Source organism: Ascaphus truei, chromosome 14, assembly GCF_040206685.1.
Source record: "Ascaphus truei isolate aAscTru1 chromosome 14, aAscTru1.hap1, whole genome shotgun sequence".
In the NCBI taxonomy this organism is placed as follows: domain Eukaryota; kingdom Metazoa; phylum Chordata; class Amphibia; order Anura; family Ascaphidae; genus Ascaphus; species Ascaphus truei.
In genome coordinates this window covers 45,443,706-45,463,139 of record NC_134496.1, presented here as the reverse complement: position 1 = coordinate 45,463,139, position 19,434 = coordinate 45,443,706, and the positions used below count along the sequence as shown (strand labels likewise).

The 19,434-nt window shown below is 42.5% G+C and overlaps 1 protein-coding gene across 5 annotated transcripts in view; it reads right to left on the bottom strand.

The window, feature by feature from the left end:
* Positions 1-19,434, bottom strand: part of PEX5L (peroxisomal biogenesis factor 5 like) — a 144,074-nt gene that overhangs the window by 49,030 nt on the left and 75,610 nt on the right. For 2 of the 5 annotated variants that reach the window (XM_075570721.1, XM_075570719.1), the window contains exons 1-2: positions 5,594-5,663; positions 1,032-1,136 (exon numbers count right to left, since the gene is read on the bottom strand). The exons of 2 other annotated variants lie outside the window; for them this stretch is intronic. In XM_075570721.1, the coding sequence (XP_075426836.1) occupies positions 1,032-1,136; positions 5,594-5,659 (171 nt within the window). In that variant the 5' untranslated portion in view covers positions 5,660-5,663. Of the gene's footprint in view, positions 1-1,031; positions 1,137-5,593; positions 5,664-19,434 lie in introns of those variants that run through there. One more of the 5 variants, XM_075570722.1, reaches the window with a different exon arrangement.

The window sequence follows — 19,434 nt, the reverse complement described above, 5'->3', positions numbered from 1 at the left end:
CCTTTCCGGTCAGCGGTTTTTCTACAACCTAAGAAAATATTGCTTTTGTTCTCACAATAGTGCATTGTAATTACCCTATATCAGGGGTAGCCAACTCCAGTCCTCAAGGACTACCAACAGGTCAGGTTTCCAGGAAATCCCTGCTTCAGCACAGGTGGCTCAAACAGTCCCTGCTTTAGCACAGATGGCTCAATCAGTCTTTGCTTCAGCACATGTGGCTCAATCAGTCTGCTTCAGCACATGTGGCTCAGTCTTGGACTGAGCCACTGATTGAGCCACCTGTGCTGACGCAGGGATACCCTGAAAACCTGGCCAGTTGGTAGCCCTTGAGGACTGGGTTGGCTACCCCTTTCCTATACAAAATAATCAAAAAATCAGGTATAATCTACTTTTTCAGCACGTTACATTTGCACCGGGACTCACAGAGAGACCGCATCATTTGCAATTCCTGTCCTATACTTTACTTTCTATGCTCATGATGATCAGTGAAAGCATTGGAAACATCACACACAAATAATCAATTTAAAATAAATACTGTCATGGGGAAACTGACATATGCATGATGTGCCCACTGGTGCCACGAGCGCCTCTTTGGTGGATGCATTCGGGTATTTGTAAAAGTCTCCGTGTCACAGCGTTTCCACGTGCAAATTTGATAAACGTCCGAAAGTCGCTAGTGCAGACACGCAGAATAAATGTGACTTCTAATTGCTTCTATCACAGGGGTGGGCCATCTCCATTCCTCAAGGGCCACCAACAGGTCAGTTTTCCAGGATATCCCTGCTTCAGCACAGGTGGCTCAATCAGTGGCTCAGTCAAAGACTGAGCCACTGATTGAGCCACCTGTGCTGAAGCAGGGACTGATTGAGCCACCTGTGCTGAAGCAGTGATATCCTGAAAACCTGACCTGTTGGTGGCCTGGAGTTGGTCGCCGCTGCTCTTATAATGTTATCAGAGACGTTGGATGCTGTTGGCGGGTACGTTATTGGCTGAGGGCCAGTTGCATGTGTCAGTTTCCCGGTGCAGCCCACCTGTGATGTCATAGCAAGGAGGGGCTTTTCCTCTGCAGACGCCTGCCTCGGTATCTCCTTCATCACCATGGCAACAGTCTTATCTGCCGCCCTAGAGCTTTTCCCCTACAACAGTGAAATCAACAATGACTCGTGTCAGGAAAACTTGATCTTGTCACCAATCACCCCCCCCCCCCCAAAAAAAACCACACAATCCCATGAGGCCCCATATATGCTAATGGCAGTGGCATGTGTAATGGGTTAAATCAGAGGTTCTCAACTCCAGTCCTCAAGACCCCCAACCAGGTCAGGTTTTCTGGATATCCCTCCTTCAGCACAGCTGAATCCCAACTCAATCACTGGCTCAGTTACAGACTGAGCCACTGATTAAGCCACCTGTGCTGAAGCAGGGATAGCTTGAAAACCTGACCTGTCTTAAAGCAGCAATACAACCCCCCCTCTTTTTTTCTTTTCTTATTTCTATATGTAAAAGATGTGACAATGTATAATTCTACATTCTTACCTAAACTGGAAATCGTTTGTTGCTCCTGTTATAAATCTGTAAAAATCCTGATTGTGTGCCTAACATAATGGCTGCTTCAGTCAGTGTAACTCAGCAGCTACAATGTATCCTTATATTACTAAGGTAACGTTATCTATTGTTACATTTTACAGCTCAAACTGCGGGGAATATTGGCAACAAATGATCAGAAACAGGAAAGTGTTGCAAAGATCTTGCACTGCTGGGGAGGTGGGCTAAAGAATGCTACAGAAATCAATGGATGCTTTAAAACTCATTAAAAATGGCATGAAGAGTTGAATAATACTACTAATACTACTACTACTGCTAATAATAATAATAATAATAATAATAATAATAAATGCAGTATGAATGATCTAATACTACAGAACTGATTTATTTAAAAAAAACATATATATATATATATTTTAAGATATGGTGGGTGAAAAAGCAACAATATATATATATTGTATATAAATATAAAAATAAAATGGGGTTGTTATTTTACTCCTATTATCTGCTGCTACTATACAGTATGTGTGCATATTAATGCATGTTATTCCCAAACATCCTTCCTATATAAGCACAGTTGATATTTATATAAACTTGAGACCAGGTGATCACTTTCACTACATGAAACTACTAGAAATGACTACAACTTCTTGGATTACTTTTTAAAGCCTCAATCATCAATATTTAACAAATCAAACCTATTGCACCTTTTTAATGGCAACATCGGTCATTGAAATTGTGAGTTTAACAAATAAATTGAAGTAAACTTAAGGCAAAAAAAAAAAAAAACAGTCTAAAATATACAATCATTGAAAATGTTTTATTACTTGGGTATTTGAACGCAGGCGGTCTCCTTATAATGAGGACTGTTTATCAAAGTCTCTCCGGCTTTTTTTTGATAAATCTAGTGCTGTGTTTTGCACAATTACTCCACTAATTCTGCAGTAGGAAAATGTCAATATTAAAGAGCAATACATGTGCTCCCCCCCTCCTGTTTTTTTTCTAATACAGGATTGATGTAGGGGGTCTCCTGTGTTGAAACCCATTCATTTAAGCTCCAGGAACTCTCTGCTTCCGTAGGTTCTTATCTTCATAGTGGGTGCCGGTTGCCCCTCCAGGGTTCACATTATGGCGGATTTTCCAAGCTCCGGTGCCCTGGCCAATAGGAAGCCGTGACGTCATCTGGTGCGACTTCCTATTGGCTCATGTGACACGGGAGCTTTAAACTGCAGGAGATACCCCCTTTGGAGGTAAATATCTCTGGAAACAGGGGTTTCCCCGGAGCTGAAATGAATGGAGTTCAACTTCGGATACCCCCTGCTTCAATCTGTATTAAAAATGAAAAAAAATTAAAAACGAAAAAAAAAAACAAAAGGCTTGGATTGATCTTTTAAGAGTTCATCACAACTTAATAATATGTATTAAACGTTTTTGAATGTTCATCAAATTCCTCGTATATTATGCTGTGAGGACGTTTAACCCCCAGTATAATGCTGGTTCCTACATATTGCTTACAGTTGGGTGTATTGCTGGAATATTCAAGTTTACAGCATGCTGTGCAATGTGTGACAAGCGGTGCTATGATCATTATGTACACATGCCCTGTATCCAGAGGTAGCTGCAATGCAGGACTATGCCATGGAGAATTCAAACATGTTGTATCATGTTCTCTCTAGTGCACCATAAAACGCAGAGATACTAGAAATATCAAGTTTCCCATCATACCACGTAGATTGTAAGCTCTCCGGGGCAGGGATTTCCTTTCCTGTTCTGATCTTATTGTACTATAATTCCCTGTACTGTGTTGTCTCTCTTGTAAAGCGCTGAGTACAGTTGTGGGCGCTATATAAATAAAGATATACATATTACATGAAATCTGTGATAGTGTATGTTTTAAGCGCGTTGACTTTGTAACCCTGCTATACTAATAACAATGTATAGACAGCAGCACTTGCAGTTTAAACCACCAAACTGGTGTCATTATCAATGAAATAATGACTGCGTGGTACCAATAATGTATCCTAGTATTTGTCCTTTGTTCGTATCCATGCAAAGCAGAGCCACTGTACCCCATGCGCTCTCTTGCTCTCTGAGCCATGCTATCTCTCTCAGTGCCATACAAACCTCAGCAAGTTAGTGGTGATAATTAGTGCTAGGATAAATAGTATGTGTAAGTCGGAAAAATCTTGAAAACCTGGCCTGTTGCTAGCCCTCGAGGAATAAGCTTCAGCAACCTTAAAGGAGCAATCGAAGTGAGCGCCTTTTTTAAATATAGGATTGAAGCAGGGGGTTTCCGGAGCTGAACCCCGTTACTTTCAGCTCTGGGGACCCCCTGCTTCCAGAGATATTTCTCTCCCGATGGGGGTGCCGGAACCTCCTGCCAGTTTAAATTCCTCCTCCCCCCCCCGTCACGTGGGCCAATAGGACGTCGCACTGGATGATGTCACTGCTTCCTATTGGCCCACAGGCCGCGGCAGCTTTGAAAAGCGGCCATTACATGATCCCTAACGGTACCTACTGCGGAGGTAAGTATCTCTGGAAGCAGGGGGCCTTTGAGTTAGCCAAAATTTACTAGTAGGGAGGGAAAAAAAACACTTGAAAAAGGGCTATTCCCCCGAAACACTGAGGATCAGCCCTTTTCATTATATTTAGCATTCTCTTTGTATTTAATGTTGCATGTTAATGTATTTTGGATATACTGCTTTGTACTACAGCTTACATGTTGATTTATACTTTTTGCAGTAGATTTAGTGCTGTGTATTCTCTTTTTCCTTATTGTCAGGAGATTTTTCCCCCTTTGCTAGTATATTTTGGTTATGTTCCTGTTTTATTAGGGTACCTATTTGAGGGGGGGGAGGGAAGGTTGCACCCACATGAGTATGAACATTTTCTATTTATTTGTTTGTACAGCGTGGAAGTGCACTGCCTATTATTTTGCAATGTCTGAGTTAGAACACAACTTCTAACACGTATATTTGCACCATTAGATGACTGTTGGGGAGTGTGGCCTGTACTTGCAGTAGATAAGCTTCTGATAAAGCCAGCAGTGCTTCTTTAATAAAACTGCCACACAGTGAAGAACAGAATACCATGTTTTATGGATGGACTTCAGTGATCACAAACTGTAGTGTAGCGTGTTCCTGCCTGTCCTGTTTTTTGCTGATAAAGTTTGATTGCTGAACACTGTTCGATATGAGCCACACCGTAAATAGAGGTGTGAAGCTTTCGCCTGAGTTCGTGAACCATGCGAAACTGGCCCTTTTATATTAACGAAAAAAGTAACTCAAAGCTCATTCAAAGTTCACCAGGGATTCGCCATGCATTGAGTCAACGTGCATTCTACAGAGCCCGAGAGAGACCTATTGTGCCAAGTGACTTATATAAAGGAGTGTCAGGGGAGGTATATAACATGTGGCGAGATGCTGCTGAACAACACTGAGATACCTGGGAAATATGCAAATTTGAACCATTTGAAGATACTTTGACTGTCCTAATGAGCATATTTTCCAGGTATCACAGGTGCGTTCGGTTTTGTCCACAGATCTCGCCATGCATTGGGTCTCTCTCTTTCCTTTTCGGTCCATAAAAGTTCTGCAAACGGGGTCACGGGAATTCTTTTTATCAAAAAACAAAATCACGTATAAGTTGGCGAATGCGATTTTGAAACTTTCACCCATCTCTACCAGGAAAGCAGGGTTATGAAGGGAAATAGAAGGAATCATTTCCTTTTGTGGGGTGGGGGGGGGGGGGAAATAAGTCAAAAATTATGCTCGCACATTAACCCCTTAAGGACGAATGATGCGAATTCGCCTCATACCGTTCAATGACTTTTTCATCTGATAATGTAAAAAACAATTAGGCATTAAGGGGTTAAAAGCTTGAAACATACTATTTTGCAGGCATTTCTCTCATTGCTATACATATAAATAGTATTTTGCTAGATCGGCCAGCATGCTTCCAAATACATACAGTTTCTATTCCTGCACGTGGCAGAAACTATCTAAAAGACATGTATAGCTATGCATGCAGTGAGCGTAGTAAAGAAACCCACCAAGGCTGGGGTGAGGTCACTTTTTGGAAGGCTGGACCACTTTTTCTTCAATGTCACACCTACCATCTGAAAGAAGGCATGACACTTTTATTAAATAACAGATTTTACCCTACAATGTATATTAACCCTGTGGCTCTCAGACGAGCCAGCGACGCATTCAATCTGAACCCCTTCAGTTTACATCTGCATCGCCCCAAAGGCGGACGTCTGATGGGGTTCCCCAAGAGCTGCTCCCGTCTGCACAGGACCAGCGTACTAAGGGTTAACATTTGCTTGTACTATGTGGAAAGTGAACCCCACCCACTGGAATGTTAATGAGCCGAAAGGACAAAGGACTTTGAATTCACAGCTGCATTCAATCTGAACCCCTTCAGTGCACATCTGCTTTGACCCAAAGGGTGTGAGCCGTTCGCTGATCTTTGGTGATGTTAAGGCTTCTCTATTTCAATCTATAACTCACCAGCCCTTTTATCCCTTATACTCAATTTTCCAACTCTCTCTGTCCATGAAATGTCTGTGATTTTACTGTATAACCTCTGTTCTTTTAATGTAACCATGTATTGTTATATCTCTGCGCCCAGGACATATTTGAAAACAAGAGGTAACTCTCAATGTATTACGTCTGGGTAAAACATTTTTATAAATAAAAATAAAAACACACAAAGTATGCTTTTCTCATTACATTGATGCAACGGTATTTTGAACTAGTGTCAATGTATCAAGGTACTCGAGTGCCGTGGTGAAGGCTGTAACACCTTGTGTATGAGGGACAGGGAGCTATTTGGCGGTGGTTTGTAGTAAGAGCAGCAGGATCTGGGATTAACAAATGGAAATCTAGTTTCTGGGAGAAGGAATACAGCAAATGAGCATGTTCATGGGGCGGGGGGGGGGGGGGTGGTTTTTTAGTCACTGACTTTTTAGCTTCCCCACCTTACAGTGATTGCCCTAAAGATTTAGGGGCTGATTCAATACCCGCCAATCAAAATCAATGGAAACTGTTGGCAGAAAAATGCCTGATTGGTCACTTCGGCACATATAGAATCAGCCCCCCTATGGCCCCTTATATACATACTGACAGCTAAAGGAGATGAGTCTACAAGATGGAACGATCTCAAACAGTCTATATAGAAAAGTGGTTCCTGTGCACATTTAACATAAGTAGTTATGTAAAAACAATCCACCGGTTCTCCAACTCATTAGAACCCCCGTCCCCATCCCTAGAAGATAATGCATATCAAAAATAGGCAGGAGTTGGACACATCGTATTTAATTAAATAGATCTACTGAGCCATAATAATAAACCTGACATGTCAGCTGTGCGATACAGCCTTCATCAGGATGGCTGATAAATTACCAAAAAATGCAGTTTAAATACATACAGTACACGCAAACTCACCCCTCCTCCCAAATACATAAACACACCAAATACGTGCACACGCAAACTCACCCCTCCTCCCAAATACATACACACGCAAACTCACCCCTCCTCCCAATTACATCTACACGCAAACTCACCCCTTCTCCCAAATACATACACACGCAAACACACCCCTCCTCCCAATTACATCCACACGCAAACTCACCCCTTCTCCCAAATACATACACACGCAAACTCACCCCTCCTCCCAAATACATACACACGCAAACTCACCCCTCCTCCCAAATACTTACACACGCAAACTCACCCCTCCTCCCAAATACATACACATGCAAACTCACCCCTCCTCCCAAATACATACACACGCAAACTCACCCCTCCTCCCAAATACATACACACGCAAACTCACCCCTCCTCCCAAATACTTACACACGCAAACTCACCCCTCCTCACAAATACACGCACACCTGAACACACACACCCAGACTGACCCCGCGGGCATGTTCACATGTGTATGCATTAGAGGGAAGGGGTGAATTTGCATGTGTATGTATTTTAAGCACATTTATGTGTAACATGTAAGCCATCCTTGATAAAGACTGATGAATGACTTTGCAATAAAACAGTGTCAAGCTTGTCACCTTCAGAACATTGGCACCCAGCTCCAAATTGCCCTCAATAATGCACATGATCAAAGTACCTGCAACATCATTCTTGCAGAGGTGTGAATCCTGGGTGGGGGGAGATGAAACGCTCCACCTTTTTGTCACAGACATAGCATGCAGCAAGAATAGTTGTCTTTCTTCAATATTCATTTCAAGACATTCTACACTACAGCGCAGGGAGCCTTCCAGTTATTCATAACCTCAATGTAATCCAGCTCTGGGAGAGCTGTCATATATATTTATAAACTATAATGCATAAAATGAATTGCTGTGCTGCTATCAGGTCCTTGGAACAAACTTTCGCAGCTTTACCCAGGAGAACCACTTTGTTGCAAAAGGTAATTTGTTGTCTGTACATTTTCCCACAATTAAAATAAATTAGATGCATCATTCAATGAGCACCAAGTATCCAGCTCCATAATGCATCAGGGTTTAACAAAAATACATATTTTGCGACATGCCCCGCTCAAACACTAAATAAAAAATTAACAATCAAATTAGATTGTAAACACTTCAGGGCAGGGACGGCTTTCTCCCCATGTTACATTAATATCTTGCTGCACTTATCCCATCTGTATTATTACTGTATATTCCCTGTATTGCAATGTTGTAAAAATAGTTCAGCACTGTGTACATCGTTGGCATTATATATATATATATATATATATATATATATATATATATATATATATATATATATATATATTTATACACATACATACTGTATATTTCTGAATTAATTTGAGGTCATTATCAATAGCTATGCCTGATCAGCTCCTTAGACCCATTATGGTACACGACTCCAATTTTTCTTGTGTTTTAGTAATTTACTGTATGAGATATATATATATATATATATATATATATATATACACACACACACACATATATGAGATATATATATATATACACACCTTCTGGTATCTCGTTACGAACTTACATGATGACACAGCCAGAATGGGGAATATGTGTAAATCTTTATTTATATAGCGTCATCCATGTACATAGCACGTCACAGCAGTAATACACGTGACATAATATAACACATAATGGGATTAAGCGTTTCATACATAAAATTAGCATTAGGAAAAGGAGTTCCTGCCCAAAGAGCTTACAATCTAAGTGGTAAGTGGGGAGAACTTACAGAGACAGTAGGAGGGTGTTTTGGTAAGTGTGTCTGCAAGGGGCCAAGGTCTGTGCCGATGTTTAGTTTGGGGTGATGGTGGTTAAACCACTGGTTTAACTCTGACAACGCCAATTTGTTTGCTTAAAACATTCTATGTACATCTCTACATAGATGGTCAGTGCTACATAGCAAAAAAAATATATTACCTTATCTTGGGCTTTTCATTTTATACCAATGTTAACAAGAAACAGTGGTTATGTTTTGTAGAGAGAACCTACTTGTGCTAATCACTCATTCCTTATTGTATGCTGCATGGGACAGTCAGCTGCATTGATCCACTGGGTATTTTAGGCTCATTGCAGTGCACTCATATATAATGTATCATCCTATACTTCACATCCAGACTAAACCATTGCAACTGAGCGTGTCATAAAGAGACTCGTCACACTGGATAGAAAGATCCTTCTGGGTAAAAAGACATTAAAGAAAACATTTTATTCAACTTATACAACACGTTAGGGCAGGGGTTCTCAACTCCAGTCCTTAAGATAGTCCCGCTTCAGAACAAGTGACTCAGACTGAACCACTGATTGAGCAACCTGTGCTGAAGCAGGGATATCATGAAAACCTGACCTGTTGGGGGATCTTGGGGACTGGTGTTGAGAACCCCTGGGTTAGGGACAGAACCATCATCACCCCATACTAAACATCGGCACAGACCTTGGCCCCTTGCAGACACACTTACCAGAACACCCTCCTACTGTCTCTGTAAGACAGTAGTTAGTGCTACCCTACCCCCCCCCCCCCCCAAGGTCTAAGCTCGCCCCTCTCCACCTTCCAAGATGGCAGGTCACCTTCATTTTGCTGGGTTACGACAGATCCAATGCTGATTATTCTTCCCCTAATTATAGAGGTAAATAAGAATTTTAACTCAGGGAGTGTTAGGACCTGCTAACGGTCAGGACTTGAAGTGGCTAGCAGGCTTAAGATGCTTTGGTCAGAGGGTTGAACTAAATGACCCTTTTTCAAGAGAATATACAGTATAGGTATTGCACAGTGTATTTTTGTCGTATTGGAAGTAGCTTTGGGCATCTTTGTTTGTTTTTTGCTGTGTTTTCTACATGCCAAAGAGCTTCTTCAGCAGAAGTTATTTCTGCTCCAGTAGCCCGTGTGTTTCTGTCTCCCAGCCGCGCTGCTCCCTCAGTAGCATTCACAGAGTGAAGTTGGTGTCTATAAACAGGCTCAGTTTCTGCACCGGGATCTCCTGCCTGGATACAAAGTTCAAGTTGGTGCTGGTCATTCCCTTTTCATGTCTCATCGTGCGTATGGTATCGGGCAGCAAAGCCGCTTGTTTTTGCTGCTTCTTTCCCACCCATCTCGGTTTCTACCAGCTTTAAGAGAAGGAGATACTGTACTTTTCATGCAGCTATTGCTTTTGAAGTTTTTCAATCTGCTCAAGGTTTTGCTGTTTAACATCTGTCCATTGCAGCTCCTGCAGAGTGCCCTGGTGATGCGCTATCATTCACAGCACTTCCTCCTGCTGGGCTGCATTGCTTTCCTGTACAGCAGTGGCTTGCTGCCGGTCTTTTAAAACATCTTGCATGCTGTTACTGGGCTCTCTGTTGCAGATCCCACTTCTCACACCACTTGTGGCAGGATGACCACTGATCAGTGCGAAACAGACACAGTTTATAGCTGGAAACTAATTCACTGCGGTTTATTTTGTCTACAGACATAAAACAAGAAGCACTCGGGAACACTGTCCCTTCAAGGCAAAATAACAAAACAAAAACATAGCTCCCTCTTGTTCCTCCTCTCTTTATTAATGGAGAACGTATGCTTTACAGTTCTTCATAAAATGTATTAATATTCTGAAGGTGTGGTAGGGAAATCTCAAATCAAGGTGACGTGCACAGGATGTCACATCTTGGGTTGCAAAGTTAATTGCTTGGATTATAAATACTGTGTTTTATTTTATAGTATCTAATGAATCAATCTTAGGTTGAAACTTTCCTAGTTGTGATATTCAAATTAAGAGGATAAGTCTTACTATGCATACATTACCACCACAAGGTAATATATTACTCCGAGTGGCTACATTTTACAGAGACAGCAGAACTGCCTTAGCAATTACCAAGAGGTGTGAAGCAATAGCACAAGGGTGGCGGGTTTCAGGATATCCCTGCTTCAGCACAGGTGGCTCCATCAGTGGCTCAGTCATAATGGCTGAGCCACTGATGGAGCCACCTGTGCTGAAATGGGGTTAACGTGAAAACCTGAATAGTTGGTGGCCGTTGAGGACTAGAGTTGGACACACATGCACTAGTAAAATGAATATTGTAAATTAGGCAGCATTGCAGTTGTTACTGGGGTGTATTGTTTTTATTTATTTATAAAAATGTTTAACCAGGAAGTAATATATTTAGAGTTACCTCTCGTTTCCAATTGTAACAGGGTATGTATATTCTACCTGTTTTTCCCCGCCCTGTTATGTAAGTCCTGCTAGCTGCCGGCTGTATGGGGTTAATTCTATGGGTTTGTGCCCCCACCCATGCTCCTCTATGATGGACAGGAGTAAGGTGGTGACTCATGGCCTATGTAAGCCTATCAGGAATAGGTATAGACCATTAGCCCTTCTATCCTAATTAGGGGACTACCAAATTTAGGATTAGTCCTGTTCCTGGTCTGGAAGGGAGAGGAAGCAGTAGAGCTGTCACACTCTCCCATGGCGGGATGAGCATGCTCACCTTCAACCTGTGGGTTGGAGGAACATCAGATTCAGACACAGATGCCCTATACTACTAGGGGCAAAGCACCATCCAGAGGTATGGAGCCTCTGAGACCTTGCATCGCTGTGAGAAGATCTGCAGTGGATGTCCCCAATAAAGATCCTGTTCAGAATATACCTCTGTCTGAGTATCAGTCCTTGGGCAGGGGGAGAAAGAGTGCAATAGTGGGGGCTGACCACCTCCAAACTCCTTGGAGCCCACTACTGCTAGAGGTGCTACGCACAAGTAAGAAGTACTAGTAGAGAAGAATCTAAGCCTGTCCTTATCTCCAATACACCTAGATCAGCTCTCCTGAACCTACAGGTATGCCTCAGCACCACATGGTAGCAAGAGAGTGGATCTCCTAGAGAGGGGGGTGAGGGGTGGGGAGGAACCGTGCTACACGAGAATGTCCTGGGCACAGAGTTATGATGACAGATACATGGTTACATTAAAAGAACAGAGGTTACAGTCAATTCATAGACATTTAATGGACAGATAGAGTTGAAAAATTGGGTACAGGGGATAAAGGGCTGGTGAGTTTCAGATTTAAATAGAGAAGCTTTAACATCACCAAACATCAGGGAACAACTCACACCCTTTGGCTTCGCCACAGGCTGTCCGCCTTTGGGGCGATGCAGATGAACACTGAAGGGGTTCAGATCGAATGCAGCTGCGAATTCAAAGTTATTTGTCCTCTTGGCTCATTAACATTCTAAGGCCTTGGCCATGTTTAGCGCTTGCTGTCGGAAGCGTGCTGACGCGCGCTCCCGCTCAGCACTGAGCCCCTACAGCCGCAATTAGAGTGGCTTTAGTAGGGGCTCACCTGCGCTTCCGCGCGCTTGCGGAAGCGCAGGTCCTAGGGGAATTTAAAATTCCCCTGCTTGCCGGCGCGATAGGCCGGTCACGTGAGCGGTTCGCCCAATGAGGGCGAACCAGCTCCGTGACGTCACTGGCCCGCCCACGGCCAGTGACGCGCCCGCCCCTGGCCCGCCCCCGGCCAGTGACGAGCCCGCCCCCTGACGGCTGCTGACAGTGCGTGCGGTAAGCAACCACAAGGCCAGGGAAAGCACCCGCTTTCCCTGCGCCTCAGCGCGCCTCAGTACGCCAGCAGGGAGCATGGCCGAGGCCTAGTGGGTGGAGTTAACGTTCCACAAAGTAGAAGCAAATGTTAACTCTTTGCATGCTGCTCCTGTGCAGAGGGGAGCAGCTGTTGGGGCGCCCCATCGGGTGTACGCCTTTGGGAATATGCAGATGTACACTGACGGGGCTCAGATTGCATGCAACTGCGAATTCTAAGTCCTTTGTCCTCTTCACTTGTTACTCTTCACTTACATTTTTATTCCTGTATATGCTATTTAGAATAATCTCCTGGGGCAGAGTACATATTTTTTTTACTGCTGTAAATATTTGGAAAGAAGTTAAACAATTACTACACACAGTAAATCTTATGTATAATCATGAATAAAAAGTCTAGGAATTGAACCAGGACTCACAGTACGAAGTAGTAAAAACTGGAAAACAGCATTATGTGAAACCTTAGTGATTGAGTGTAACAAGAATAATATTGTATATTGTGGTTGTAGGGGAATGAACCCCGTGTTGTCCGGTGCTTCTAAGATCCACTGGTACATCTGGGTGTATTATGAAGGCAGTCTCTGACACATGAAAGTACAAGAATGGTCTCTTTGATAAAGTTCCACACAGGAACGAAACGCGTCAGAGTGGCTCTCTGTGATGCGCAGCATTCTAGTTTAATAAAGCTGTTTTAACTACTCAAGTTTCCGGTTGAATTCCTGCTGCAGTGACCATCTATACACCACGAATAATATTGTATATTGACTAAAGGAAATCTCTAGGTGGGTGTTTTTCAACTGTTCTCAGGGAACCCCAGACAGGGCACATTTTGGGGATAGCAAATAAATATCCCATTAATTTGTGCACAGAATTTCAAACGCAACTCCGTAAATGTATTGGTTATTCCTAAATTTGGAAAGATTTACCAAGAACAATGTATGTTTAGCACTAAGTGAAATATAGCGAAAAAGAGACCTTTGGCATTATGAAGAATTTGATGGCCAAATAAATGTCTATTTTCATTATTATTTAACTAGTTAAATAGACATCCTCATTCATTGGTTTATGCCACTTTCATCACAGTCCATCGGTTTGCCAGGTGTCCAGTATTGAACCGGACTGTCCTGTATTTGGGCATTCTATCCAGTAAAAATTAGAGGCAATACTGGACATGTATGAATTAAAACGGAACTATTATTTAGCTTGTGCTTGTGTCTCCAGTAGCAAAGATTTGCTGAGCACAGCCAAGTTCCAGATATTAGCTCATTAGATGACCTGCCACCGTTACTTTACTTCAATGTGACAAACTATATATTAGAGATGAATTTGGGAGTCAGTCGGAGTGATAAAAGGTGACCTGGGGCTGTTTGAGGCTATCATGCCAGAATTGCGAAATTGAGACTGAGTTTATTGAAATAGATTTCAAACATACACAGTAATAACCGCAAACTTTCTCATGAATATTTGGTATGTCACAAAATAGTCTTATCTTATTGCAGAGTGCATAACTTGACATTTTGACACAGAGTCTCATTAAGAATAACTGCGTGTCTGAAGAGAGGACCTGTGTGGTCTTCAACGCATACGGAAGAAGTTGGTTAGAAAGTAAGTATCCTGAGGGCTATGTATTAAGCATATTATTTTAACACCATACACTACCGACACACTTTATTGAAGTGTGGTCGGTACCGCAAGCCGGGAAATCTCCCGGCTTGCTAGTGGCCGCCCCTCGGCGTGCCGCGCGTCATAGACGCGCGGTCACGCGTCATCGGGAGCGTGCGCCCGCTGCACGCGTGTCCAGGGGCTCCCCGAGGGAGCCCTGGTGTCCCGCGATCGCGGGACAGCGGCAGGGGGTTCCGGGGGACCCGGCGGACCCGGCAGCGGTAGGGAGAGCACCCCGATCGGAGGGCGCTCTTCCGCTGCTTCGGCGTGCGCCCGTCACACTCGGGCGCGCGCCAGGCTACTGCTGCGGCACAGAACGGGCAAATGCTCGAATAAACTGTGCCGCAGCAGTACATCTCAGTTAATTACACTTGATGACGGTTTCTTTGGTAGATCTGAAAAATTCCATTTTAGACGTGAGACATTGGGGCCTGTTCTATAAGCCTTGATAAGCCACTCATCGAGCACTTATCGGCCAAAATGCCTACTGCTATTCAGTAAGCCTCGATAAGTGGGCAATGAAGGCATCAATCGACAAATTTTTCAGCCATTATAAAAAAATCGCCGGGTAAGCAGCAATAATCCACTTATCGGCAGTTTCTGAAACTCGTGCAATTCTTGTAGCCTCGATTAGGTGAATCATGGCTCTAGAATGGCGAGTTTCTCCCAAAATCTGGCGTGAGGCTGGTGAGAAGCTGCTGAGAGGTGGCGAGATAGGACTTCCCGGAGCTGATACCCATTAATATCAGCACCGGAGACCCCCGGCATGAATCCCATGCAATAAATATTAATTTACAGTCAACTTCATCTCTCTGGAGATCTGGAGAGAGAGGCATCCCCTGAGGCATCCCGTGACATTCCCAACGAGCAAGTTCATGTGACCGGAAGTGACGTCGGAGGATCGCGGCGGACGCGGACGTGACCGGAGGCATGGAGGGTAGACGGGGGGATCGCGACTCACCATATAGCAATACATACATGCCTTTTGCTCACTTACAAAGTGTAAGTCTTCATTTGTGTGGATACATTGAAAAAAATACCGTGATAGCAACGCTCAAAAAACTGGCAAATTAAACGGCCCAGCGATTTTTTTTTATGAACGTTAATAGCATAGGCCCCATTGTGTGCACACAGATTGGAGAAAAATGACAGGAGAAGTTGCACAAATTAATACATATTATTATTGTTAATATTATTATTATTGTTATTATATTTGTGTAGAGCTCGGGGTAGTCAACTCCAGAGAGCTACCAACAGGTCAGGTTTTCAAGATATCCCTGCTCCAACACAGGTCGCTCAATCAGTGGCTCAGTCTTCCCTGAAGCAGGGATATCCCGAAACCCTGACCTGCTGGTAGCCCTTGAGGACTGGAGTTTGCCACTCCTGTTATAGAACCAATAATGACACCTGCTGACGCCCTGCATACTCAGCACCCTCCAAACACCGGAGAACACCACATATAATCATTGCTGTTTCTGGCAGTGACGTGGCTTCCAGCATCAAAGAAAATAACATTGGCAGCTGTTAGTGTACCGGAATACTTATTACCATTATACACTGCATCATGTTTTGACTCGGTGCCCAAAAGATAGGCTCTCAGCCATTATGAACGGCTGCTTTAAACTTCTTTAGATGTTTCAGGCAACTGCCCAAGAAGTACATCCACAAAGATGAATACAATTATTCCTATTGAAATTGCCGATATTAATGGAACACTTGTGTGACTCCAATTAGAAGGTCAGTTTCCCAGCCCGAGACATTTCTATATCGTATAAATTACTGGTTTGCTGGTATGTCGTTTAGAGATTTTACAGATCTCAACAAAATGGATTTCTATCTACTGAAGATCCAAGTATTACAGCCCACTCTTAAGAATAGGAGGCAATAAATATTTTATTCTTTGTAATGCACATTAATCTAAGGGAATATTAATGTTGTTGTTAGAAATAATGTATTACTGAGCAGTACACCCCCCTCCCCCACTGCTAAATATCCTTCCCGGAAATGCTCAACATAGGAAAGTATTTTTTTTTACCCCTTTAAGCTGCAGACCAAGCAATATCCTACAGGGGTGTTTTTTTTTGTAATAAATCAGTTCCGAACTATGAGGATTTTTTTTTTTAAACAACTCTGAATTACATTTTTTATGTATTATAATGTAACAAACCTTTTTTGTTTCTATAGCAACCATTTACAAAGCCACAGTCAATACTCATCTGCAGTCATTTAGTGAACCCCGGAGCCGAATCTTCGCAGATCGATCACAGGAGAAAGTATCGATTGGCAACTTAGCTAATTACTTATTGTGTGGATTGCACATATTAAAGGGGGGAAAATGGCAGCTTTGACTGCTGCTTTAAATCAGAACATATTACAAGTAGGTTGCATTAGTATTAAAGTAAATTATGCTTGATAGAAAACATATACAAAGAACAGAAGCATTTTGTGGTGAGTGTAAATGGGAAAACATGATGTAAATGAGGTTTCAGCACAGTGCATTACTGGGTCAGTGTTCTTTAAACTGCCCCAAACACAGTCAGAGAAGTATTCTGGGGCAAACCTAATGTTGCCAGTTGCTATGTGTTAAGATGCACCAAAGCTCCTCATTAAATCAACAAAGCCATCATACAGTACGTAATACTCCTAGAGAAAGCACCGAAGGATGAGAAACGCATAGGAGAAACGCGTAGGAGAACTAACTTTTTTGAACTTCTTGTTGTAATAACTTTGTAACATTTTCTCTGAACTTGGTATCTTCAACTCTGAAGTGCAATCCCGCTGGAAACTTTTACTATATAAAGTAGGTAATAGTTTCATCTTTTGAAAAGTATTGTATATACATATTCAGGGGTTGTGGTAATTTCCCCCGAAAATATAAAATGATGCATTAATAGACAATTCTCATCCAATAATTTCATGTTATAACGTCTTCTGCAGATTTGTTGTATACAACAGACGACAGAGAAGCCCAATGCTACATCCAACATGACAGAAATACACAGTAAAATACTTATATATTCTCTTGAAATAGGGTCATTTAGTTTAACCCTTTGGCCAAAGCGTTGTAAGCTTGCGAGCCACGTCAAGGCAGACACCTGTTCGCAAGTCCTAACACTACCAGATAAAATACTAATATACCTCTATTAGGATTAAATAGCACTCCATTTTGACACATATACATATATATATTTTGTGGGGGCTCAGGGGTTTCCAAAAAGAGCTTGCTGGGGTTCTGTGTTTTGTTAGCAGATTTGTTGTAGACTGTGATAAGTTTCAGGCTTCATTTACTCTGGGACTGGAATCAATGCGGCTACTGGAACTCGATACACGTTTAACAAGTAGACCTACTTTCTAATCTTACTTGGTCTTTAGTGAGAACATTTATGAAGATGACTTTGCGTCTTTATGACTTTCAATGAGAAATGCAAATGACTAACTTGTCACTATAACCATTCTCAGCGACACACTTTAACAAAACAATCCTGGTATTAAGTAAGGGCTGGCATGGGAATATTGCCAATGTTTCTATACTTCTAATTTATTGAAAACAAGCTTTGCTTAAATAGTGCACTTTGGCACTTAACGTACAATGGTTCAATGCCAAGAAGCCAATAATAAGCACATTAAAATGGTTAATTAAACAAGCAAAGCTGAAAGAAATGCAAAACCGAGGCAGTATTTTCATTGTTGATTGACATAACAGAACCAGAAAGTATGCTCTGTAAAATGAATAGTGGACTGTGACATCTGTTGCAATTATCTAAACTAGAAAAGTGCCAAAAGCGACAATTCTTTTTCTGCTATAGACATCCATAGCTTTAAGTGCATATTATACCAGGTGGAGTCTTTGCCAGCCAATCAGATTTCTAGACTGCTGGACATTAGCCAATGTGAAAATGAAGTTGTTTAGTCAAGCAGAAAGCAGATGGTTAATGAAGTTGATGAAACATGTGGAACAGATAACTGTGAAGTGTGCAGGGAACCCAAACCTGCAGGGATCTTAAGCAAGCTTCACCTCTGCTCGTCAGAAGCTTGCGATCTATAAGAGCACATGGAATTATGATGCTGCTTACAACTTCCTAGGCTTTGATTCAGCCATTCAGGTTTCAAACCTTGAAAAAGGTCCTATTAAGGACCAAGACGTTGGTCAAATTCACCATCCTGTTTATTCATCTCAGTCTGGAGTGCTACTCTCTGTGGTAGTAAAGCCAGAGCAGGCTGTAGTTTCTGTACAGATGGATAAACAGGAAGCGTGGGCAGGTAAATGAAAGATGAGGTTTAATACAGATAAATGTATGGTTATGCTCTTATGAAGCAAGAATAATCATGCTACCTACAAATTAAGTGTCAAAGTTAGGACAATCCTTGATGGAGAAGGATTAAGGAGTGTTTGTAGACAGCAGGTTTAGCAATAGTGCTCAATGTCAGGCAGTAGCTGGAAAGCCAAAATAAAACAGGGTATAGATGGAAGGAAGACCGCATAATATTGCCACTGTCTAAATTCTTAGTAAGATCACACCTTTAATACGGAGTACACTCCACAATATGGGACTGAAAAAGCGCAGAAAAGAGACACCAAATGAATAAAGGTGATGGAAGGTCTGACTTTTGGGGACAGGCTATCTGAATTAGGTTTGCTTACATTATATAAAAAGGTCTCTTAGTAGGGATAAAATTACTATTTACAAACAAGGACAATACAAGGAATTTTCAAGGGAACTTTCCATCATAAGGACACTACACGTTCCTGGAGATTATAGAAAAGGACATTTCACCGGCAGCAAAGCAAAGGGTTCCTTAGGCCGCAGTTATAGTCCTTGCTACAGCGACAGCGACGCAACAGCGTGACATCATCCGTCGCCGTTGTAGCAGCGATTTTTACTTATAGTGTTAGAGACAAGAGACGGTGACCGGGGGCGTGGCCATGAGAGGTTCGCTCTCATTGGTTGAAACGCTCGTGCCCGATGACGTCACGCTGTGGTGGCTGAAAAATCAATTTTCGTTGACTTCCAGCGATCGCGACCAAGCCGTCGTTCCATTGCACCGCTCCTACTATAAGCGCACGCGACGGATTCAATACACTTGTTTTGACGCGACGTTGCATCACCATTTTGGGACTATAAGCGCGGCCTAGCACTAAGGGCAGCTATAGCAGCAATCCAATC